Source organism: Platichthys flesus, chromosome 23 (assembly GCF_949316205.1).
Source record: "Platichthys flesus chromosome 23, fPlaFle2.1, whole genome shotgun sequence".
Classification (NCBI taxonomy): Eukaryota; Metazoa; Chordata; class Actinopteri; order Pleuronectiformes; family Pleuronectidae; genus Platichthys; species Platichthys flesus.
Window position 1 is genome coordinate 4,862,272 of NC_084967.1, and position 24,647 is coordinate 4,886,918.

General features: G+C 40.8%; 3 protein-coding genes across 3 annotated transcripts; 2 read left to right on the plus strand and 1 right to left on the minus strand.

The window, feature by feature from the left end:
- Positions 1-775: 775 nt before the first annotated feature.
- On the minus strand, positions 776-4,228 carry fgfr1op2 (FGFR1 oncogene partner 2). Its single transcript, XM_062383024.1, has 6 exons — positions 3,951-4,228; positions 2,931-3,067; positions 2,629-2,746; positions 2,274-2,416; positions 2,008-2,121; positions 776-1,256 (listed from the first exon to the last, which is right to left on the minus strand). Exons 1-6 carry the CDS (start codon positions 3,973-3,975, stop codon positions 1,119-1,121), a joined length of 675 nt encoding a protein of 224 aa, XP_062239008.1. The 5' UTR covers positions 3,976-4,228; the 3' UTR covers positions 776-1,118.
- An 8-nt stretch (positions 4,229-4,236) lies between these two features.
- Positions 4,237-7,446, plus strand: med21 (mediator complex subunit 21). Its single transcript, XM_062383025.1, has 4 exons — positions 4,237-4,320; positions 4,630-4,744; positions 5,419-5,519; positions 6,752-7,446. The coding sequence occupies exons 1-4, from the start codon at positions 4,279-4,281 to the stop codon at positions 6,929-6,931; spliced, it is 438 nt and encodes a 145-aa protein (XP_062239009.1). The 5' UTR covers positions 4,237-4,278; the 3' UTR covers positions 6,932-7,446.
- Positions 7,447-9,512: 2,066 nt separating this feature from the next.
- LOC133948763 (serine/threonine-protein kinase 38-like) lies at positions 9,513-23,617 on the plus strand. Its single transcript, XM_062382753.1, has 14 exons — positions 9,513-9,949; positions 14,485-14,624; positions 15,403-15,454; positions 15,531-15,653; positions 16,592-16,675; positions 16,752-16,875; positions 17,070-17,224; positions 17,308-17,410; positions 17,572-17,633; positions 17,798-17,915; positions 18,182-18,305; positions 18,483-18,578; positions 18,684-18,775; positions 19,351-23,617. The coding sequence occupies exons 2-14, from the start codon at positions 14,497-14,499 to the stop codon at positions 19,473-19,475; spliced, it is 1,386 nt and encodes a 461-aa protein (XP_062238737.1). The 5' UTR covers positions 9,513-9,949; positions 14,485-14,496; the 3' UTR covers positions 19,476-23,617.
- The last annotated feature ends 1,030 nt before the right edge of the window (positions 23,618-24,647 follow it).

Sequence of the window (24,647 nt, forward strand, 5' to 3'; positions counted from 1 at the left end):
TTAGACGTCAGCAATCCACGGATAGTTGGATGACACCACAAGAGCAGTTTAGAGACATAATGTTTTTTCTGTTTTTTTACGTTTCAAGTAGTGGTTCACCATTTATTTCAATTGCATTGGATTTGGTTGCAACACTGTTTACCACACAAACTCCATATGTGCTTTGTGGACTGAAACTGTTCACCCACCCCTGCACCACCATAGATAGTGACTGCATTTTCATTTTTCTGTGAACTATCACTTAAAGACATTTCCTAACAGACCCCTGCTTCGATAAAATCTTTGTTTCTGGCATGAATAGCGGGTGGACGGCCACTTACAGCCAACACACTGTGGCCAACTTTGTGGTTCTCGGGAGAAGTGGCAGACACCAGCTCTCAGACCATAACTAAACACAACGTCAAAGTCACAAGATATTTCAAAGCAGGAAAAACACTGTTTTACTTTATTTGTTACATTTAAAGAATTGTTTTTGAGCTATTAAAATAAATACCATAATGTGCCACAGAAGAAGAAGAAAAAGATTTGGCTCGAGAATGAAGAAGAAGAATGTTGGTTTCCTCCCGCCAATAAACTGAACAAAGAAGAAGTTGCGGAAGGGGTAGTTTGATTTTACACCATAATATGTCAGACGCTGTTTCTATTCCTTCTATTTAAGCTGCCGTTGATAGTGTGGAACAATAACACACGTAGTGAAAGTGAGAAGTGGAGTACTTGCACAGGGAGCCCAAACAGAAGACCTGTGTCACACAACGTCCATAACAGCAGAGACAACTTCATGTTTTAAAGGTTTATTTGAACTCAAGCCCTTCTTTTACTCATTCACACTTTCAAACCTCGCAGGCACCACAGGTCCATGCATGCTGATGAACAAACATAACACAACACAAGTACCAACGATTAAAAAAAGAAAGAAAAGAAAGATGTGTGCACACTGCCAGTGTCTCAATCACCAGACGGGGATGCAACTCCGTAGCAATATGCCGTAAATACAGCCGCACAACGAGGAGGATGATTGTTAAGAGTCTTTAGGGTAAAAGGTGAAGTGGTTTGTGGCAACGGACTGTACATACTATACACAATAGTGGCAGCAGTTGGAGGGGGCCGGGGGTCAGGCTCTAACTTTTCCGTAGGCTGACGTCAGCGCTGGTCAGCAGCGGCGACAGCGACGTGCTCTCTGATGCGTCCTCTCTCTTCAGAAGGAGGAAAGCTTCGCGACTGATCCCCAGCAGCTCTCGAAGTCCATTGTTCTCCAGCTGAAAGGCACACACAGGGGAAAGTACAGCCATGAGTTAAGATGGAACAGGACAACCACAACAGCAAACATCTCTTACATCTAATGTTGCGTATCGGCGGTTGAAAGTAAGTTGCATTGACGAATATAACACAAACTTTACACTACCATATACTCATCAAACCAAGTGAGTTCTCTGTGATGGAAATTGTTTGGACTCAATAACACTGCGGTCGTTACATTGGACATTTTTTCTCTTCAGTCGCATTGGGTCCTTTAGTTTCTGTAACTTTTTTACAGCAGCATCATCTACTAACAGCAGCTGATAAGATCTAATGGCTTTAGTTGACCTTTGATCAAATGACCTTGTGCACAGAGGAGTGTGTGGCTCGTGTCAACTCACAAAGAATGATCTCTCAGCTCTACGGAGCATTTTGGCATCTCGCAGCTCACTTTTGAGATTTTGGGACTTATTACTTCCCTGTTCTGATTCACTCAGTGTACACTGTTGCCCATCCAACACATAGCAAACAAACAAAGCTAGAAAGTAGCTGGTAAAAATAAATCTTGCATGTCAAAGTAATGATAAAGCTCAAAATTGGTCTGTTTTGATGTTGTGCTTACAAATGATGGGTTTAAGAAAGCCGCAGTGTCACTAAACATAGGTCACACCTTTCAAAGAGTAACATGCACATTGACTTTGATTCTTCATGTGCATCTGAAAATGGAATGGTAGTAACCCGTGCAACAGGTTTGGCAGGATTTGCTTTTACCTCGAGCTGTTTAATCCTCTCCTCATCTTCACATATCTGCCCTTCATCGACCTCTATCGCCTTCCTCATCACAGAGGCCATCTCGTTGATCTTGTCTATGTGTGCTTGCATTTCCTACAACGACAAAAAGAGGTCAAAGCAAATTCATCAACAAAAGGCCAGGGGTGCATCTTGTCAGTTCACAATCAACGGAGAAGATTGAGAAAAGGTTAACAGAGATTCACAATATTACTGGTCACTTACAGCCATAGCTAGCTGTTACTAACCGTGGTGTGCTGCTCCTTCAACTGGGTCACAATGGCAGGGTCGTCCCTCTTGCTGGCCATGAGGAGCCTGAACACCTGCTCCCTGTATTTGGTCATGATGAGCTCTAACGCAGACTGGTGTTCCTCCAACGACGACCGCAGATCTGCAGGAAGAGAGAAGAGAAAACACTTGAAAAAAAGACTCCTACTAGAAAATCCATCCACTTTTGCACACATGATGTAACAACGACAAACAGGCATTGACTCTTTTTATATCTTATTGCAATTCTAAAATAATGAATCCAACTGTGTGTCTATGTATTTTTCCACTATATCCTCTGTGTTCTTCATGAACAAAAAAACTCCACACACCAACCTTTATTTTCCTGCTGTAGCTCCCGGATCTGACGGTTCTCTTGCTGGATTCCAAGGACCAGACTGGAACGAGGCCGATGTCGTGCGACCTGGTTCAATGAGTCAATCTCCTCCTGGTACTGCCAAAAAGAAAGAAACAAACCAACTGTTAATCGGCAGTCTAAATTGCTAGATATAAAGATTACAACAGGAAAATAGTGCTGGATCAGATTAATTTCTATTTATTTTGTTGGCTTAAATAAAATCTATATCTATAAAATGAAGTCTGGTCTAATCAGCACCAGGCTACGTGTGACACCCTACCTGTTTCATGGCATCCACTCGCTTGTTGAGGGACGTTGTTTGTTCGATTAACATCTCGGCGGCGTTGTCATGGTTACGAAGCCTTTCCACTAAGGATTTGGCGTCTGCCAAGACCTTCTCCAAGGTACAGTTCATGCCTGAGGAAAATACAAGTCATCATTAGAAGGAACTATGACAGTTTACCAAGAGCAGCATTGTTGCTTCGAGTTTGAAAAGGAAGAGTGGGTTCCTCACGTTGTAACTGGATAATGTTGCCATTGTTGATCAGAGATATGTCAGTGTACTAAATACCAAAGTAGCCTAAACACCAATCAATTAAATGCATTATAAATGATTGATGACGAATTATGTCATAATGCAAGAGTACCGTTCTCTTTCCTTCTGTCTCACTATGTCTCTGTTGAAAACGTTCATATCATCCATCTTGTCCATCCATTGCTATTGAGCTTTCTCTCAGGTTATCTGGACAAGATTCATTTATGCCTCCTCAATCTATCCCTTCTATCACTTTCTGACCTCATGAAAAGACACAAATCGAAACTGAAGCGCCACATTTGTGCGTCTCAAACATTGGGCCCGGTAAGTCAGTGGAATGAATGGAACTACCATTGATTGATCTGACAAAGACCAAAACTAAGTACAGAGAACTGAGCAACAACTCAACGAACGCTACTTAGTCGGTTTGCTAACCTCGTCCCACCTTGGATGACAGCTGCTGTGTCAGCTGATTCACTCGAGATTACATCACTCAGTTGTAAGTGATATATTAGGTAGGCTTTTCTTCACTGTGTTAAATACAAATACACACTCTCGTTATTCTACTTCATGTAACAGACTTAAAGTAGCACTGCGTTGAAGGCTACACAAACCTGAGTCTTTGCTAACTTAATAGCTGATAATAGACCACGCTAAGGCTTTAATAACAATTCACGTGAGGCTCATCTTCTTAACATGCTGGTACAACTGTCATTTCTCATACTTAGACCGATTGGAAATCAATTCAAGAATAAACTGCTGTACCTGGGGAGCTCAAAGTGCAAGACATTGCAATTTAGCTTAGCCGTTGCTTCCTGTTGATGTTTGGTAGCTAACATTAGCTACAGGCTGTCATCGGTCCCCATCAAGGTTGGCGATGCGGCTCTATTGTCTCTTGTAGCGCACGGAGATTTGAACGGACCGGTTTGGCCGGGCGCTGCTCTTGTTGGATGTAAACAGCCTGGAGCTGCTACAAGTAGCCGCAGCTAATCTGAACGAAAATAGTCAACTAAAGCCTCCAAGTAACGTCAAGTCCTGCGAGATCTTACACTCCCGTGACACTCTCGCGAGATGTGGTCAATTCACAGGAAACATGGCGGACAGGCTAACGCAGCTTCAAGACGCTGTCAACTCGGTAAGACGAATTTTTGAGTTTTTTAAAGTGAACCCACAGCGAAATAGGCGGCGACGCAATTAAAAGTGAACTTTACTTGTCAAATAATGTGATGGCGTTGAATAATGTGTATTAGTATGCGAAGCATTTCGGATTATTAACCCGTTAACATTGCTACATCACCGGGTAGCTAACGACCAGGGGGCCGCAGCGTTAAACAAGTTCACTCTCAGATAAGAGTTTTCAGTGTGACGCAGAATGACACAGACGTAAACACGTGTCTCCGTGTGAAGATCCCTTCAGTGACACTGTGTTGTTCTGTGTGTGCAGCTTGCGGATCAGTTCTGTAACGCCATCGGGGTCCTGCAGCAATGTGCGCCTCCTGCCTCCTTCAACAACATCCAGACGGCCATCAACAAGGACCAGCCCGCCAACCCCACCGAAGGTGATTCATCTGCCCGTCCTGGGATGCAAATCTTCCTTATTCCATAATCTCATAACTCTCATTAAAATGAGAAATCAGCAAGTTTATGCTGTCACAAAATATACTATTTCCACCTCAGTCTGTGATATTATGAATTTGCAGGACGTACAGGTGCAAGGACATTGTTGCTATTGGTTAAGAAAGGAAGCTACAGATTTCTGACCCAGTTCAGACCTGGTATTAATATCCGTCCTGAGTGATCCAATCATTGGACAGCACTAAGTTCAAATGTCTCCAGAAAGCTGATCACTGCAGCCACATTTCTAGGTTGTTTGATGATGTGGTGTGGCCCCATTCTTTACGCTGTGTTAACCTGAATATGTCCTGGCTCTCATATGACGGACCGCCTACTCAGCTGAAGTCCTCTGCCCTGCTACTGTTTGTCATGAAACAGCGACCATACATTTATTTGCTTGTGGCCCCCGCCACAATGTCACTGGCCACCACTAAATGTTTGGTTACTCTCGGTCTCGTGAGAGATGCACAGAACACAAGACACATTTAATTATTACATATATGTTACGTTATCTGTATCAAATTGAGATATGAGTAACCACAATGTAGCTCTGCGCCCCTCAGTTATGTTTAACCTTGCACCTTGTATTGTATTCATTATTTATTTTTCATCTGTCCAGAATATGCCCAGCTGTTTGCAGCCCTGATAGCAAGAACAGCCAAAGATGTGGACGTACTAATCGACTCTCTCCCCAGTGAGGAGTCCACAGCAGCTCTGCAGGTCAGCACATAGACAATTTTCTCAATGGCAGTCTTAACTCGGTAGGATCTACTAACCTGTTCTTCCTACACCCAGCTTCTTTGCATTTTGACATGGTCATTATGGAACATTTACCTCAGGGAGACTTTGGTTTAAATGTGCAAACGCCATTACTTCAACAGAGGTAACGCACAAACGTTCAGCTGGTATTTCTAGCTTTTGGCCTGTAGAGGGAGCCAGGTGAACGCTCAGACAGATGCTTCCTGTGTCAGTGCTCTGGCTCTGACAGGCAGAGTGATGCCTGCTCATGGGTTTTAAATAAACAACCACTTTATTGTTGTCTCTTTCCAGGCTGCTCTTCTGGTCAATTATTTGTAGAATCCTAGCGGCTGCTAACACACAAGGATTCAAGTTTTCAGTTAGTTTATGGTTTATTATGTTATTGTCATGTATCTTATTTTTTTTTTCTTACAGAATGATTGTCGTCACTATTGTTTAGCGTAAAAATGGATAACTTACAGTACCACAAATGTCCAATTAATTGAATTATTTTTGTTTAGTCCATTTTAACAAATGACTATGTAATAGGGCCTAACAAGGTGCAACATCCTCAGCCCTTATTAGGGAGGGAAAACTACAATAAAAACATTTTAACAGGAAAAGCAAGAGTCATAAGTATTTACGTGCAAATGTCTGGACATTCTTCTACTTTTAAAAGTCTCAGAACTTAATGCACTCATTATAAGTGAATTGGTTCATTCAGACTTGAAAGACAAGTCAGGATCGATCAGTCAGGTCAGGATCCACATTCCGTGACACTTCAAAGCTTCTGGTAACACTCAACAACCACAGACTCTTCTCTAAAGAACTGACTGAGCATCTGATAAAGTAAGCTAATTGATGCCCATGGTGCAGGCCAGGCTATAAAAAGATATCAAAGTCCTTCCGGCCTGATCTTTTCATCGTTTTAAATGTCAGTTAAGGGGAACTGCGCATGTGCGCTTTTTTTTTTCAGATCCAGTAGTTGTATCTCCACTTTCTTTAACATTGCAAGATGCGGCATTTCTTGACATTGTCACCAATTTTCCCAAGAGGAAAATTCACTGACCTCATTGAAAGAAATCAGGCATTTTTAGATAACTGATATCTATGAGTATGTACTATTTGTTTCGTCTTGAAAGAGACTGTTAGGCCTGGTAGAGGGGTGTTGTTCTAGTTTTAAATTCTTCTCACTTGCTGTGACCCCTCATCAGGCGGCCAGTCTGCGGCAGCTGGAGGAGGAGAACCACGATGCGGCAGCTCGTCTGGAGGACGTGGTTTTCCGTGGCGATTTGCTGCTGGAGAAGATCCAGAGCGCTCTGGCTGACATAGCCCAGTCTCAGCTCCGCACCCGCAATGGAGCCCCAAGCCAGCCTTCACCATCCGAATCCTGACCCACCACACATGGATTACACCTTTGGACAATTTCACTCATGTTTTGACTCTTTATATTTACCTTCAGAGGCCAAACTGTAAAGATGAAAGCCTCAAACACAGGCCTGATGTGTCTAAGCGCTGATCAGAGTGGTGCGGACGATATTCTCTCACAGGTCTGGATATTTACAGAATATATTGATCTCCAAATGATATATATTTCTGCCCTTAATGTTAATTGGCTGAGAAAGATTTACAGATACAGACGTCCTTGGCCTGAAAACCAACAGGAGAGGGCTGAAAGAAGACATCTTCACATACACATGTGGAAAACTACTTTCTCGTGGTGAGAAAGGAGTTTAAAAGGATTTTTATGTTTTATGTACAGTATATGTTGAGTTGCATCTCAATTAACTTTTGTAGATATTTATGAATAAAACCATAATTCACCTTTTGCTGCTCAATATGATATCAATTGTTTTCTGTAGCTGTCTGTTTTTTCATTATTCTTTTTTTAAATAAAGCTTCAACAAACTGTGGATTTCACTATTTGAAACAATTATAGGTAAACTAGTGTCCCATTTTTCAGTATGAATTATGTACAATGCAACTTTGTTTAAATTTCCTTTTCCCCCAAATTACCTCAACAATCCAACCTTCAGAACTGATTTTTCATCCTCATTCAGTTTCACAGGGTAACTGTTTTCTGTTATTGTTCACTTGATAATCGAAACAAATGAAAGCTAACACTTAGATACAACACGAGAATGACAGTGTAACGCCTACAGCTTCAACATTTTTTGTTCTTTAAATATTTTGTGATATTTCCAAGGGTTGCATAAGCAAAATAAAAATAGTGCCGGGGTGTATAAAAGAGGGAAGAGATCTGCTGATGTTTTAAAAATATACATGAAACTCTGGCATTTTAGGTTCCCGTATGAGAAATCTGAAATTTGTGTGAGTTAAAAACATTGGCACTTAAATTTTATAATCTACAGAAATGTGTTCTAAATTATATCAAAAGATCTTAAAACATTTTAATGAATTTTCCAAAAAAGAAATTGTTATTTTGTGAATATTTTATAAGACCAAAGCAGCCTGAGAAGACCCCAGGTGATTTAAAGAAGAGGAAAAAACACTGACTAACAGAATGTTATTGTATAGGGTTTTTTTGAAAGAAATAGGGAAGAGATCTGCTGATGATTTAAAAATATACCATTGGGATTTTAATTTTCCGTTTGAGAATTCAGACAGCTGCAGAAGGTAGAAGCACTGGCATCTAAAAGTGCCATCAACATAAATGTATTTAAATTACTTAAAAAGTTCTTATGTGTTTTCTAGTGATATATATATATATATATATTTGAATATTTTCTAAAGCCCAAGCAACCGTGAGGTTTATAGAAGAGGAAAATAAACAGATAATTTTGTAATGTTGTCGTGATCCCAAACATTGAAAGTCATGTGGGGCTCTGAGGTCTTGATTTTTATTCAAAATGTGTCTCGGTGGTCTGATGGGCTTCAGAGTGAACTTTGCAAACCATGGGCTGTGGCCCAGAGCGTTTATAGAACCAAGTCTAAATATAGCTGCTGTGTCACAGCTCAGTGGGCCCCATTGATGTGAGAAATATAGAAACAGCCTTGTCTGCTACAGACACCACACCCAGAAGTGTTAGCAAACTACAACCCACCTTCTGTGAATGTTGACATCATGGCCTCAATAGTAAAAGCACTCAACCCGTCCAAATATGGAGACCGGTGACAGGAGAGACTTCACCCGCTGGCCTGTGCTGACTCTCACTGTGTTCAGAAAGTCATTGTTGTTGGTGTTCCAGCTTCGTAGTCTACATTATTATGTAGTAATTAGAGTCATTTATTCGCTGCATCCTGCTCCTCTCAGTTTAGAAGGAAGTGCCAGATAAGGTGGTTGCATTTCTTAGAAGCTTTCCTGGGATGTTTGGAGGAAACAAGTCATCACAATATTATTATTTTTTTTAATTGTGGAAGCGTGATCTGACGTCTCCACATTGGATGTATTTTGGGCCCAAACGCGTCATCCTTACACCACAGGTTTCAGATCTAGCCTTCAAAGCATTTAAAAACCAGCTGTGGCCTGCCTGGGTCCTTATCATACTTTTATTGTTATATTATCACATTGTACACTGGTTTTAATCTCTTATATTGCCACTAGGCTCAAGTAGTCCAATAAAAATCTCCATGATGTAAAGATACAGTACAATAGGTCTGTTGTATTTACACACCAGAGACACTCTAATATAAACATAATTTTGTTCTATAAACATCAATAACAACCTGCAGGTTTTTATTTCAATCCGACCTTTGATTGACCTCAGACACCCTCTTGTAGTTATTATACTATTATTCTATGTTTGTGTTTATTTAATACAATTCAAACTAAAATATCAGAACAGCAAATTAAGTGTTTTTTATAAGAATAATCAAAACAATGGCGCAATAATCCTTCTCATTCCAGTAGCTGTTTTATTCTCTCATAGTTGGGTGGGATTAACATGCTGCTACCCAAATCAACGCAACTCCCCCGGGGAGATTTACAATATTATAACTGGCTGATACACCTGTCCATCTCATGTCCATCCCTTAAATGATTGGCCAGCGAGCAGCAGCGGTCCACATGCTGGCCGATGATTGGTCCGCGCGAACGTCTCTCAAACTCTGACGCCGTTGCGTTTGCCCAGAACGTGGATGAGGCCAGTGGTCCCCAGGAAGCAGCTGTCCCTCACACGGTGGTTTTACGGCGCAGTAGACGGAGGCAGCGTCCAGTCCGGAGGTCAGAGGTGTCTTATGGAGGCTTGAGGCTGTCGGGTTAGCTTGTCGTTAGCCTCGGGGGGCTTCTGCTATGATTGGCGTGAGCTGTTTCTCCTGGTAGGTCTGTGTTGACGAGCGGTGCACTGGAGCCTGTAGCCGCACGTCACAAAACCCACCGGATTACTTCTTTTATTTCTTCACCTGTGTGGCCGGCGGAGAGCCCACCTTTGACTCTGGAGCAGGACACGGAGGTAGGTGCAAATGTGTCTCTACGAAAACCTCTTTACTTTTGTTTACACTCTCGGATTTGATTGAATCCCTTGTGGGGATGGAACCTGCCAGACAGACGCGTAGCACACAAACCGCTATGCTAACTCAAGCCAGCGTCCGACTGAGCCAGTGTTTACAATGTCCAGAGAAATGTCAGAGTGTGATACCGTTAGCTCCCATCACGTCCGAGGCAGCAGTGGCGGAGCTGCAGTGGCTCCTTGCAGGGGCTCTGACAGAGTGAGGTGTGAGGTGGCCGCTTAAAGGGAGGGTTCACCAAAAAATGGAAATTCACTCGTTATATACCCACCACTATACAGATGGCGGGTTGGTGAAGTGTCTGAGTCTGGGTAAACACTTTGAAGCTAAATTCAATACAATTTAGGATGAAAACACAGTGTAAATGAAAATTTGCAATACACAATGGTGGCACTGACCTTGAAGGAGCAAATTCTGATTAATGTTCCTAAGTATTACCACCAGTCTATGATTTCCACCTACATTTTTTTAATAGTTGTGGATATGGACATATTTCCCTAGAAAGAAATCTGCGTAATGATTAAAATATTAAGGAATTATTGACACACGCTTTTCTCATAGATTTTCCATGAATTAATCAATTTAGAAGTTGTTTTATGTCAATATTATAAGTTGTCAGTTTTTGTGTGTGTGTGTGTTTGTGCCCCATTCCTCTCTGCAGAGTCATGACTTAGTCCTTTCATTCAGGATGGAAAGGGTTTCCTGTCCAGTCACTTAGAGTGTTTAAAGGGTGGAGTGTGTCTCCGGGTTTCCAGAAACATACGTATTAGATTAGATTTCTTTATTTATCCACACAATGGGGAAATTCACTTGTTACAGCAGTAATAGAAAAACAGAAATTAAAGTAACAGTGTCGAAGCACTGTAAAAAAAAAAGAAAGAGATCACAATATGTACACTTCTAAAACTACACATAATAAGAGTATGAAACAAACAACCTGCAAAAACAGACACTGTACAAAAAGCAGGTGCTGGGGATAAAGTGGAATGATGTTAAGTGTTATTGTAATGAACATAGAAAATATGAAACAGTAGTGACCATGATACAGAAAATAATTAAAAATAATTAGAAAGTAAGTGACCATAATATAAATAATACTACAAGATAGCATACTGGAAATATGAATATTGCACTGTAACCATTTTAAGTGACCATGATATAAATATAGATGTTAAGTGTTGAATATTATACCGCACCAAACTGAGAAACCCACCATATTGGGAAATAGTTACACTCTGAATTTTCTGCGACATTTAACTTCATATTCATATCCAATAGAGAATAGTATAGATGTGAGGCATTATGAGTCTGACTCATTAAGTAATCTGAAATAGCATAACTGATCTAAGAATGTTTGAAGCTTTTAAATAAGAAAAAATCTTCTATTTCTTTACAACAAAGTTTGAATAATTGGTGACTATTGGTAGATCTTAGTTTCAATTGTCAGATTTTACCCATAGCTCTAAGGCTGCATGCTTTAGTCTCTTAATATTGAGCTTGCTTTCCAGCTTTCTTCCTTATAAGTGTTGTGAGGTAACAGTGTTTGTTTAGCTGTGGGGTGGATCTGGCTAACGTCGAGCCAAACTGGATCCTTTCAGCCTGAGCTTAAGGCCCGGCTGACTCCGCTGTGACGCAAATGTTTCTAACTGTTTCAATGACGCTTCATTTTCCACTTTGGTGGAAAAACCAGTATAGACCACTGTGACAACATTCAAAATGAACACCTTCCATTTAGGTAAACAAGCTGCCGGATCCTGGTATTTAACATGCAGGCCCACTGGTGCTGCTGGGACCCTTAAATGGAACTGAGCCATCGTTAATGAAATTAGCTTCGTTCAGTCCATTTAGTTTCCAGTGTTTACTGTGACAAGTGGAAGGAGTCAGTTGTGCATGCTGACTCTCTCGGGGGGGGGGGGGGGGGGGTCTCAACAAATGAACCATTGTTTACCTCAACACATGATACTTGTAAGGTGCAGTGAAGAACTTCATAGATGAGTATTTAGTGTCACCTTTCATTTTATCACCTATTTATTTACAATCTTAACCTTTTGCGGAATGGGAACAAACAATAATGGGAGTCTCTTTGTGCATGTCCACAGCTTAGCTTATCTTTATTTCTGTATTTAGAGAAATGGTCTATATTTATGTAATGCATTTCCAGTCCTAATGACCACTCAAAGCTCCATTGGCAAGATACTGTCAGCTGTGCCAACAGTGCATGAATGGTTTGTGACTTGTACTGTAAAGGACTTGGAGTGGTCGAAAAGACTGGAAAAGCGGTATGTAAATACAGACCTTTAACTGTCTCAATTTAATCCTCCCACACCGAGCAGCCTCCAGAAGTGATTCAGAGATTTCCCCTCAGAAGTCAGGAAGTGTCTGGTTGTTGTGCGATTGCTGAGGCCGGGACGGGAAAGGAGCCAGTGACTAGACTAAACATGAGCCCTGTCTGTGGGCTGCAGGGCTATTTTATCCCTGTTTGAGCTAATCAAGCCAATTCCTACCCTTTCTAATAGTGAAATAATTGGACAATATACACATCCACCCTTTTCCTCTTTCCCTCTTTTACATAAGATGCTCATAATCTGATCATGTTAATATGCCATTAATGAAAGAAGAAGAAAATCAAAGTTCATTCAGTAGTGCCTAGTTTGACCTTCTCTAGTTCACAATGTCATTCATGCTTATCCCACTACTGTTTGTGACGTACACCTCACAAGCATGTGAGTGTGCTACTCTTACTCAGTGTGGTTTAATTCCTACCCACACAAGTGCTAGAAGATGTCCATGTTTGTGTTTTTGCCAGGGAGAGAACAATCGTTTCATAGGAGTGAGTGAAGAAATACTTGTATAGATCTCTATTTATCTGCTTAGAACGGAAGTGCTCTGACGTGATGCATTGATCTTGCAAATGAATCATGGCGTTTGCTTTTTCTCACCAGTATAATCAACATCGGATGTTTTCTCAGGTTTCAAGGGAATTTCTTGGATCTTTTTCTGTACTTAATAGATTTTTTTTCTAGTTTGATTACATCCAAATCTGTGAAGAATTCACAGGAATGCATTCTGAGAAACAACGATTGGTTCCAGGAGTGAAACCATGAGCCAACCACAGCACGGGACCCTGTCCATGCTCTGGGGGCACAGGAATATTTACTTACCAAGGATCTGATGTTGCCAGATCTCAGTCTGTGGTTAGGGGATCTGCTGCAGAGCTGCACTCACTGAAATGTAATTCTCACTTGGCTGCTCAGTGAGAATTTAAATTTAAACACACAAGAAGTGTGGAGTTAATTGTTACATAATGTTTTTCAGTTTATCTGAACGTCTACCAGGAAAACCTGCAACATGAGGCCCTGCCAGTGATCCTATCTTCAGTTTGGCTTCCTCATGACGGCTCAGTTCAAAGCAGGTGATCCAGTGTTAGTGTCTGCTGCTTTCTCTGGAAGTAGCACTGCTTACTGCTGTGTCATTAAGTTTTATTTGACTCTTAGATTTTATTGCACTGCTTCGTGATTTCATGAGTCTGCAGCATTTTTATCAGTGGTTACGATTCAGAGCTTATCAACTTCCCTGCTTGTTGTCGTGCTGTGCTTATCAGTTTGGGACGTTACAACTTCTCTTGTAACATTCTGTTTTTCATATTATGTCACGTAATAAACCCATTCAGTTTATTTTCTACAGCCTGTAAAAATGGTAATAATGTTTCTGGAGGGAACTTTTCCGTAAGGTAAAATAACCCTGTTCATGTCACCAATTTTGACTATTCTTTTTTTGATTCTTTTATTTGCAAGTCCTCAAATGTACAAACAAGGGTTCTTGACTTTTCAGCCACCAAATTCCGCCCATAACTCTCTGTGAGTCTCTTAAAGCAAGTTGGCTGAACGCTCATCATTGTAACCAAAAGGGATGAGTGCAGGATAAAGGACCGGTCACGGCAGAAGGTGTCATATTGATGTTTATCAGCATGTTCTTGTGTAAAAGGCAGTGTTGTTTTGTTGTGAGAAGGAGCAAATGTTTTCTGATGTAGCCACAGGGCCATTGTCAGGTGATTAAATTGTACAATACCTTTTTGATGTTTAAAATGCTGATGGGTTAAAAGCTTTATTGATGAATGCTAAGACGTAGCACCACACTAGCTCGAGAAAAGAGGAGTGGAAGTTGGTGAACAGCTGCACAATAATGTCGAGCTAAAGTTTATGAACATTAGATTACAACAACCACTATAAGCTTCTGGTCATATCACATCAAGTGTGGCTGTAGCACCACAACAGTGTGAGTGTAATGAATTGAGTGAGGGTGTGCTATAATAGAAATTAACTGCACTTTGGTAACTGTCCTCTTAGGAAATTTCTGTTGAAGTCAAACTCTTCCCCGGTTGGTTAAAATAATATTATAGAAGACTGAATCCCGAGTCCAACTATCACCTCACGCTATTGGTGGTAGGAACTTGACGGATATGTTGTTGTGTTTTTCACAGGAAAGTGTGGCCATGACGGGAGGGACTGCAGCGACCCTTCCCATGAGCAACCACACCCGAGAAAGGGTGACTGTGGCCAAGCTGACGCTGGAAAACTTCTACAGCACTCTGCTCACCCAGCATGAGGAGCGTGAGATGAGGTAAACCCACAGACTGTATATGAAATGGACATATACTCCAGGTCCTGAAAGTGAAGACAATACAGAAGTGCCTGAAACCTGCATTCTCTCCAATGACCAGCAGAGGGCGTCTCCACTGGCTCCAATAAGACGCTTAGTTTCCATAGAAAATTATTCTACTTCTCACTCCATTTATAATGTAGCTAAACATTTTCATACATAGTTTATATATATCAAATAGAAGTTGCCTTGGGTGATGATACCATCTGATTTTCACAAACCAATATCTGTCTATTTTACCACAAAACCAAATTATTTATTTTACGCCCTGGATATTTAACCTTTAACTCGGTTCAAGACCTTTCTACGACAGATCAGCCAGTGACTTCAGTTGCCCTGCATGCAAATGAAGCTGTGATGTTGTTTAAAGCATCAAATTTCACTTGCTCCAGCACTGCTAAAGGAAACAATGCAGAGGTGTTTCAACACAGGTGTTAACAAAACAAAAGGGCGCCTTCTAATCTGCCTCTCGTGTTCACACGTTACCTGATAGTTGATCTCTGGTCCAGGTAACATGGCTCAGTGTGTCTCAGCTCACGCACTCTTCACTGCATAAACTGAGAGGGGATTCATTTTCAAGATCTGATCAAAGCTTTAGGTCACCTGATCCCCCCCTTGTTTGATTCTACTGTGAAATATCTCACTCTTATATTGTAAATTAACAAGGCAAATTCTATATGTTACAGGCATTGTTAATTTGTATACCTTACACTCAATGTTGTTGTTTTTTTAACCTTAGGCAGAAAAAGTTGGAGAAGGTAATGGAAGATGAAGGTTTACCAGACGATGAGGTACAGCATGTTTATTTCCTCTTAAATGTTCTCTTTTTTTTATCCAAATCACTGAGGATCTTTTTGTGTTTTGCAGAAAGTCATGCGACGCTCGCAGCACGCTCGTAAGGAGACCGAGTTTTTGCGACTGAAGAGGACGCGACTGGGCCTGGACGACTTTGAGTCTCTTAAAGTTATCGGACGAGGTGCTTTTGGAGAGGTATGTTTAAAAAAGAGAAATAAAAACAAGGGTGGAAAAGTTGAAGGCCTTTTAACTGAGCCTTTGATTTCCTCAGGTCAAGTAAGGGTCATCAGGACAGTGTGTTTGGTTTCGGTGGTTCTTACCTCGACAGGAACCAGTCTGGTCACTTTCATCACAGTGTTACCACAGTGTTAGTTTCATTTTCTAAGTGTTATTCATTTGATACAGTAAATCTGCTGCTACTATCTTCAAGCAAAGCACTGACACACTTGAGTGAATTAAGGGTCATAGTGCTTTGCTGGCTGGGACCTAAAAAGCTTAAGGTACAAGATAATACATAATTATTATAAGATTAAAGGAACTACACATTCTATAAACCATTTCAATCAATCTCTTTCCAAAACCCTTCAGTAGGCTTCTTCTTAAATTAAAGCTGGTTGTTAATATAGTGTTATAATAGAATGTAGTTTGTGTCTAGTGTGTATGCAGTGTTGGATATAGTATATAGTGTGGTGTAGTAACACTGAAGTATCCGATTGTAGCCTGTACCATGGTTTTGGTAAACATTCCCATGGTAACAGCAAGCTCCACCAATCAGACGTTGCTATTACACCTGAGGATTGTGGGTAGTGTCGTACATCTCCTTGATATTGTAAATATAACATTTTTTTCTTAAAAGTCAGTTGATATCTTTTGGACTTGTGACTCCTACACTATCTCAATCTCGTAGCTTGTGAGTCTGACATCTTTTATGGCTAATAATCAAAATCTCTATTTAGAAAACTAATGAGACTTGTACTTCTAGAACCAGGCTTTGGAGTTTACTGTTAACCCGAGGAACTCAGAGCTGAAACATCATGTCTATTTTTAAACGATGGCTTTTATTTAATTGTTTTCATCTATTACTTGTATGTTTCTTTTATCCTTGTCTTAAAATGTGATGTCCTCTCCTCCAGGTGCGTTTGGTGCAGAAAAAGGACACGGGCCACATCTACGCCATGAAGATTTTGAGAAAAGCAGACATGCTGGAGAAGGAGCAGGTAAAGCATTTTGTCAGCACCACAGTTCACAGGAGACGTTAGGCACCTTGTTAAAGGTTCTGCCCTCTCCCGGCAGGTTGCTCATATTCGAGCAGAGAGGGACATTCTCGTGGAGGCAGACGGCGCCTGGGTGGTCAAGATGTTCTACAGCTTCCAGGACAAGAGGAACCTCTACCTCATCATGGAGTTCCTGCCTGGAGGTTTGCACTTTATAAAGCTGCTTTAAGACCCGCTCTAAACTCTCTCACATTTTATACACATCAAACCAACCGGAAAGTGACAATAGGTTGAGTGTTTCGGAACTTTGGCATAAATCAGTGTCCAGCATGAACAAGTCATGTATTGGTAGAAAATTCAATTTTTTTTTAGCTCTGACTTGTGAGCTTGTTTCCAGGCGACATGATGACCCTGCTGATGAAGAAGGACACTCTGTCAGAAGAAGCCACGCAGTTCTATATCGCAGAGACAGTTTTAGCCATCGACTCCATCCACCAGCTGGGCTTCATCCACCGAGACATCAAACCTGACAACCTGCTGCTGGACTCCAGGGTGAGACCACACTCACCACAAATCTCATCTGTATGCGTGATGACTCTCCGCAGATGATTGATCAGATGTCTCTCTGCTCTCAGGGACATGTGAAGCTGTCAGATTTCGGCCTGTGCACGGGACTGAAAAAAGCTCATCGTACAGAGTTTTACAGGAACCTGACCCACAACCCACCCAGTGATTTCTGTGAGTTCAAAAATCTAGCATCCACATTTAACGTCAATTACTAATGTAACCAGATCCAAATGCAGATGTATATTCAAATGCTATATAAAATATTTCAGAGAGATTCTGCTTTGGTCTCTTTAAAAAATATATACTGTAACAATTGCGACTTTTCCTTGTAGCCTTTCAAAATATGAACTCCAAGAGGAAAGCAGAGACATGGAAGAAGAACCGCAGGCAGCTGGTAAGACTTCATCATTTTAATGGCTCTGGTATTCCAGAGAAACATTGTCTTGACCAAGTACAGGCCTGGTGGCTTGGAAGAGCTTGAATTGCAACAAGACTTTGTCAAGAAGTGTAATACTGACAAGTTGGACATTAACCCACTTTTCACATGTAACTTTTCAGGCTTATTCCACTGTGGGAACGCCAGACTACATTGCTCCTGAGGTCTTCCTGCAGACGGGATACAACAAGCTGTGTGACTGGTGGTCTCTGGGTGTCATCATGTATGAAATGCTCATTGGTAAGCATGCATTTGTCTGTAGAGCTGCTCTCAGACATGAAAAAGATGTGTCACACACAGAAGGGTCAGACGAGCATGTCAATTAGGAAAGATAAGATTCCAGAGGTTTTTCCTGATGAGGTTTTTATGTGCTGTTTCCACAGTGGAATTTTAATGTCATTCCGTGTCAGACTTTGTACAAAGGAACAGTACAGCCAAGGCCCTTATCAAATTGATCAAATGAGAAAAATAGGGTTTTTCCTAAAAGCCCCATTGGCTGTGTTCAGGTTATCCACCCTTCTGCTCGGAGACGCCGCAGGAGACGTACAGGAAGGTGATGAACTGGAAGGAAACGCTCGTCTTCCCCCCTGAAGTCCCCATCTCAGAGAGGGCCAAAGACTTGATATTAAGGTTTGTCAAAAATACTTTTAAGACTAACTCTATCTCAAACACACCTCAAAGCCATATGCCAAAAATGTCGGTATTTCCACTGCATATTAGAATCAGATTTTTCTGTCACTATAACTTGTATGTAAAGGTTTATCAGGCAGTTGTATGATCAGTCTGCTGTGTGTTTATGTGTTTCAGGTATTGCACTGACAATGAGAACAGGGTTGGAGCTGTGAGCGTGGAAGAGATCAAGAGTCATCAGTTCTTTGAGTCAGTGGACTGGGAGCACATCAGGTACAGGAAGCGTTTGGTTTTTCCACCTTCTTTTGGAAAACCACTACTCTGATTTTGTCCCTCCTCCTCAATGTGTACATGAATCCCTCTGTGTTAACTCCACAGGGAGCGGCCGGCAGCCATCTCTATTGAAATCAAGAGTATTGATGACACCTCCAACTTCGATGAATTCCCTGAATCAGACATCCTTCAGCCAGGTTTGTAGAAAGCATTCCTCTAGCTGCACTGAAGGAAAATGTCTTATTGTTTTTTAGAACATTAATCCTGCTTAGTAATAGATTCTTGACAAAAAGGAACTTATTGAGCCACTGAACTTATTAAAGCTGTCACTTTTTCCACAAATCAAGTTTAAATGATTTAGACCTGACACACAAGTCGTTCAAATATTAGCCTCTTAGGTGCTCTGGTGTCATGATTGTCAGCTCAGGCCGACTTTGGTTGCGAGCATTCTCTATTTACATATCAAAACCTTTTTGTAAGGCATTACTGTCTCTACTGATGACTCAAGAGGGCGTTGGACTAGTGAAGCTCACAGTTATCGCCCTCTGCTGGATCAACAAACTACTTCAGACAGTTTGATGTGCTTTTAGACTAAATATTTTGAATACGAAAGGGTCTTTACAGGTCGATCTTTTCTCAAATTAATGTTTGAATTCAGGTATAAAAAAGTTTAATATGATCAAACCCATAAATACTTTTGTTGGCTCCTAATTTTCAAGTGAAAATTATAATAAAAATCCTTTCCTTTTCTTATTTTTGTGTTTGTGAACAGCCAATTCGACTGAGCCAGACTTCAAGTCCAAGGACTGGGTGTTCCTCAACTACACGTACAAGCGCTTCGAGGGTCTGACCCAACGAGGCACCATCCCTACATACATGAAGGCAGGGAAGGCCTGATGCGCTCAAACAGGGGGAGGCAGTCGTTGAGGAAATAACAACAAAAAAACAAAAACAGACGTTTACGGACACAGGGTCGGGCCCTGGAGCCCCGCTGGTGCTGAAGGCTGCGCTGACAGCCTCTCAGTCTAAATTTAACCATCACAATTTATTAGGTCTGCTCAGCCGCCGCAAGAACTCCTAAAAGCATTACCGCATTACCTCGGTTGTTTATACTGTTTACCTGTGCTGTCTCTAGCCATAGCTCTCAGGCCACCTCACCACCTAGGACACTAAATCAGCATATCTGCATGATCAGCGGCACATTGCTTCTGGAGAGATTTGGTTCGCTGCCTAAAAGCATTCAAATGGCGGCGCTGGGAGTGACGCTCAAAAACAAATCACTGCTTCGACATCTTTGCATCGATACGTCTCAGCACTGATGGCTAAATTGGCTCTGATGCAACGGATTCTTGATGTTGAGAACAAGCTCTATACACTGTAGTCAAACTCTGGATTATTACTCACCCTTACTCTGTACATGGAGCTGATGGAAAGTTCCAGCATGATTTCTGGTGTTTTTATTTCTGCTACAGTTCACAAAACCTTAAGCTTCTTTTTTAGCCCAGAGAAATATCTTGTTTTGGTTTACCTGGTGGCTTGACTGGTTCTACAGCTATGCTACTAAGGCAATGGTTAAGGTTAGTTAGGGTTAGGGATAGGGATAGTAAAGGTTTGGGATGGTTAGGGTGGGGGACAGCGGACCACCTACGTAGAGAATTCCCCTAAGAGCTCCTTGTGCATAAACCTTCATGGCCTGTTTAAAAAAAATCTAAAGTCATTTAGGCGGTAGGGTTATGGTTGGGCATCTAGTTAGGGTAAGGGGCTAGGGAATGAATTATGTCAATGAGTGTCCTCACTAAGATAGGAGTACAAACGTGTGTTTGTGTAAACCTAACCTTGATTAAGGTTTATGGCGGTGATGTTGCTTGCCACCTGCCAATAAACAATAAAGACAAAGGTTAGCGCTAAGATGTGAATTGTGGTTAGGTTAAGGTTAGGGTCAGGGATGAACTGGCCATGGTCAAGCTTAGTGGTAAAGTCTGGAAGTCAATGCAAAGTCCTAATAAGGATAGCTGCTCAAACCTCTGTATGTGTGCATCATTGCAATATGTTGACATGCTTGGCAGTTATATAAAGGTGTAATAATACAGAGGAGGTTATGTTCTCGTCTGCGTTCATAAGTCTGTCTGTCTGTGAGTTAGCAGGACTACGCAAAAACTACTGAATTACCGCAGAAGTTGCTGGAAGAATCCATCGAAAGAATCTGTTAATTTTTGGTGCAGATGAGGGAATTTGTTTTTCAGTTTCTGTCACATTGTGAGAATGGGTGTTTTGCAACCCTTTCATTCATTTCTCAAAAGATAACTCATGGATCCTAATGGGGAAAAAGAGTAAGGTATATTTAGGGTTCTATCTTTGAGTTTGTGCCACTTATTCACAGTGTTGGATGAGGTTGACATTAAAGCGTCTTAGCTTTTTTTGTACCACCTGAAAGCTTGTATAAATATGATTGAAAAGGCTACAAGATCTAAAACAAACAAGTAAAAAGTCAAATCATGCTGGAATCGTCCTGTTGCCCGTCACATGGTGCCAAACAAATTGCGCTTGAGTGTCTCTTCCCTTCAGAGCCCATGGTTTGGTTCAGATTAGTGCTATTGTAATAAATGTCTCTCTTGTTTGGGATTCCAAATGAGTCTGGCAGCCAATCGCTTCCTTCTTAGACGGACAAAACATGCAAAGTGCCTTTAGATATTTAACCAGATTTGTTAGAGGTTTCATCCGGAATTAGTCAGAAGGACGTTAATAACAAGAATTAGTTATATAGGCAATGAGGGAGAGAAATATAAGGAAAAGAATAGAAACACAGGGAAATTATTCTAAATGTGCTCATTCAGCTTTTTAAATGTGCGTGTGAGAAACATTATTTGAGTGATAAAACAAAGGCAGTTTAGAAAAAGCTTGGTTTTATAAGTTAGATAGGCGATCGTAAAGAAAGTATTGCGTCAAAGCAAACCCTCGCTTTGTTTGGCGAGTAAAGAGAAATATAATAAGAACAGATTCATGTCATGGAAATCTATGCATGTATGATAAAAATGTTCTTCCGTTGAGGTTAAATTTTCATTGTTGATAATGAATTTAGTTTCCATTTGCTGTATTTAATTTGTTTTTCTTTCTCTTCAAAAAAAAAACCATCAATAACATCAAACGCAAGGTCTCGCTTTGTCCACGATAACAAATCATCATCACGTCTGCTAAACGTAGTAACCAAAGAACTGTGATCGCCATACGTCTTGATCTGAACACACATGTTCAGATGTAGCTGTCGCTTGCTGCACTCAACTTCAAACTACCTTTTAGACAAACACACACCTTTTGGTTCCGACAAAGAAAAAGGTGTGCGCAGGGGACCGGACGTTTCTCAGTTCTGTCAAGACTTAACCACGTTGAACTAAGCTGTAGCCATCATAAGAATCCCACATTAACAGTCTGATTTGGGAGGAATTGAAGGAACTAAGTGGTTCATCAGTGGAAAATGTTAGTGTTGTGTTAAATTACACCTACACCAGCCTCCGCCTTTTTACAATTTAATCTGTTTAACCTACATCCAATAAGTCCTGATGGAAACCCGTTGACTACGAATGCACCAACAAAATTGACCTATAGCATTCAAAGTATGGTCAACTGAAGGCAGATACTTGTATATTTTTGCATTATTTATTATTTTTCATGAGATTTTGTTCTTACATTCAGAGGATTGAAATTGGATGATGTTCTTTTTGGGGTTGTTCTGGGATTCAAAAAGATTCTCCATAGATTTAGCACTTTTATAAAGTTGAAAAAGATTAGATAATACTAATAATAGTAAAATTATATTTAATTGATGCAGCAGAGGCCAAGGAATCCCATGATTCCAACTCTGCTGTTTTAACCCTCTATAACTAGTAAATGTGTCTTCCATTCTCCAGTAATACTCCCAATTAGGAGTAAACTAACTAATAAAATATGTGGAAACCCCCTTTAATTACTGGATCATATCAGATTCACATCCCTGACCTGATGGTGTTTTATCCCATTATAAACATCCCAAAGTCTGGGTTTAACTCAAACAGAAATATAATGGAAGCTGAAAGCAGTACAGTAGCAGGGACTGGTGCACAATGGGGGATTTTGCTGATGGCTACCGCTGCAGATTTTCTGGCTGTGTCTAATCACTGGAACATACAGATCATACTTTGAAAAGGGCCCAACGGCTGCATGAGGATAGACCTCGTCTCCCAACCGAGGTGGTCCATGAAAAACGAATGTTGGATGGTGACTGTGTGATGAAGCTAAAGTGACACACAATAATGGACATTTTCATGAAGTGGTAGAATAATCTGTGATTTTTTGTTGTTGTGAGGTGACATGTCACCTTGGTCTTTGTCAAACTCGTCTGTGCTGTAATAGAGACTTGACTACACTTTTATTTTCAAGTACATCCACAGAAAAAACTAAAGTAAGAAGAGGGTAAATACCGTATTTGGGATCCACACAATGCTATATATGTATATAAAAGAGGACTTGAATTCCATTGCTGCGCCACTTTATCTGAGAGGAGTTAAATTATGGTGAGAAATAGGGATTTCGAGAAATTTGTCCAGATAATTCATTCCTGAAGGACCAACCATTACAACATCACATAATCTGTCATGTCTGGATATTTAGAGAACACATTTTCCCAACTCAGATTAAGGAAAATGCATATAAGCCAGTGACACAAAACTAAAATGTAACTCATTCACATCTAGTGTCTAGATTTAGATTGAAGAAGTCTACCTACTTCGCTGCCTCGGAAAACTCAGAGCGCAGCAATGTAGCTCATAATGTGTAACCCCCCCCCCCCCTTGTAAAAGCAAGAATCAAAGCTCCCCGTAATCAAGACTTTATAAGCCCTCCGCCGGCGATGTGTTTTAGGTGTAATGATGTACATATTGTTGTAGACACTTGAAGGAAGCTTTCTGTAAGGTGAAGGAGGGAAAGTTCATTAATATATTCATTCACACTGGTGAGTTTTTATGTAGATAAAATGCTTAAAATAATAAAAAATTTAACACTTAAAAGATTTGAGTCCAAGGTGGTCATGTTTTGTTTGTTTACTGGTTTGGTAGCAAGATGAACCCAAAATGAATGGACAGATTTTGCCCAGAACTTAAACTGAAATCTTTGAGTGTGTACAAGTTGTTGTCTGATTCCCAGTGGGAAGTTATTCAATAGTGGTGGAGCCTAAGCTCTACCGCCCCCCGGTTTCATGCCTTACCTTGGGAGCCGAGAGCAACAGTTGGTCTGCAGATCTGAGAGTACCAGCAGGTGTGGATGGGATTAAAAGGTCAGCAATATAAGAGGGAGTAAAGTCAGGCAGAGCTTTAAAAAGCTAGGAATAAACCGTGTAAATCAATTCCAGCCAGTGCCATAGGGCGAGAACGGAGGTTTTATGTTTTATGTTCATATTCTTGAAAGAAGTCCAGCCGCAGTATTTTGACCAAGTAGGAGGCCGTTGATGCATTCCTGTGGCACTTCTGCAAACAATGAGTCACATAATCCATATTAATGGAGACCAAAGCATGAATATCAGCTTGTGCATCACTGAATGAGGGAAAGGATTTAATTTGGACAATAATTCTGATTTGACAAATTGCCGATTTGATGATACTGCTAAAAAGTTTTGTGACTCAAAACTTTTCATTGAACCTCTACCAGGCTAATCATTTTAACTTTTTTTAACCAAACCTGTTTACCCTTAACATATCAAAAAAAGAAAAAAGATTAGTAAAGATTTGCCTCCCCACAGTGCAACAATTTATCGGTTTTGTCCCTGCAAGCGCCAACTGTGCCGCTAGGGGGAGCTCTTAAAACGCACCATGGCAGTTTCCAGCTGACAAGAGATGGGCACATGTGCTGTTAATGTCTGATTTGTTATTTCTGTTTTAAATGCTTCTATCTTCACAAAGTCCAATTTAAAATCACTGATCAAATTAATTGTTACAGATAATTGCAAAAAAATGTGTGCAGTGATTATAGTAGAAATTCGAGATCAGTCTACATAACACAATCATATTTACTCCTAAACAATACACACTAAATAGCTTATTA

What these genes read in the sequence shown, in the direction of transcription:
- fgfr1op2 (XM_062383024.1), bottom strand. Translation starts at nt 3,975, where the DNA reads ATGTCTTGCACTTTGAGCTCCCCAG. An exon ending in TTGCACTTTGAGCTCCCCAG is followed by an intron (nt 3,068 to 3,950) that starts GTACAGCAGTTT and finishes TATTTTCCTCAG; the next exon opens with GCATGAACTGTACCTTGGAG. An exon ending in GCTACAGCAGGAAAATAAAG is followed by an intron (nt 2,417 to 2,628) that starts GTTGGTGTGTGG and finishes CTCTTCCTGCAG; the next exon opens with ATCTGCGGTCGTCGTTGGAG.
- med21 (XM_062383025.1), top strand. Translation starts at nt 4,279, where the DNA reads ATGGCGGACAGGCTAACGCAGCTTCAAGACGCTGTCAACTCG. An exon ending in GCCCGCCAACCCCACCGAAG is followed by an intron (nt 4,745 to 5,418) that starts GTGATTCATCTG and finishes TCATCTGTCCAG; the next exon opens with AATATGCCCAGCTGTTTGCA. An exon ending in AGTCCACAGCAGCTCTGCAG is followed by an intron (nt 5,520 to 6,751) that starts GTCAGCACATAG and finishes ACCCCTCATCAG; the next exon opens with GCGGCCAGTCTGCGGCAGCT.
- LOC133948763 (XM_062382753.1), top strand. Translation starts at nt 14,497, where the DNA reads ATGACGGGAGGGACTGCAGCGACCCTTCCCATGAGCAACCACACCCGA. An exon ending in ACCTGCTGCTGGACTCCAGG is followed by an intron (nt 17,225 to 17,307) that starts GTGAGACCACAC and finishes CTCTGCTCTCAG; the next exon opens with GGACATGTGAAGCTGTCAGA. An exon ending in ATCAGACATCCTTCAGCCAG is followed by an intron (nt 18,776 to 19,350) that starts GTTTGTAGAAAG and finishes GTTTGTGAACAG; the next exon opens with CCAATTCGACTGAGCCAGAC.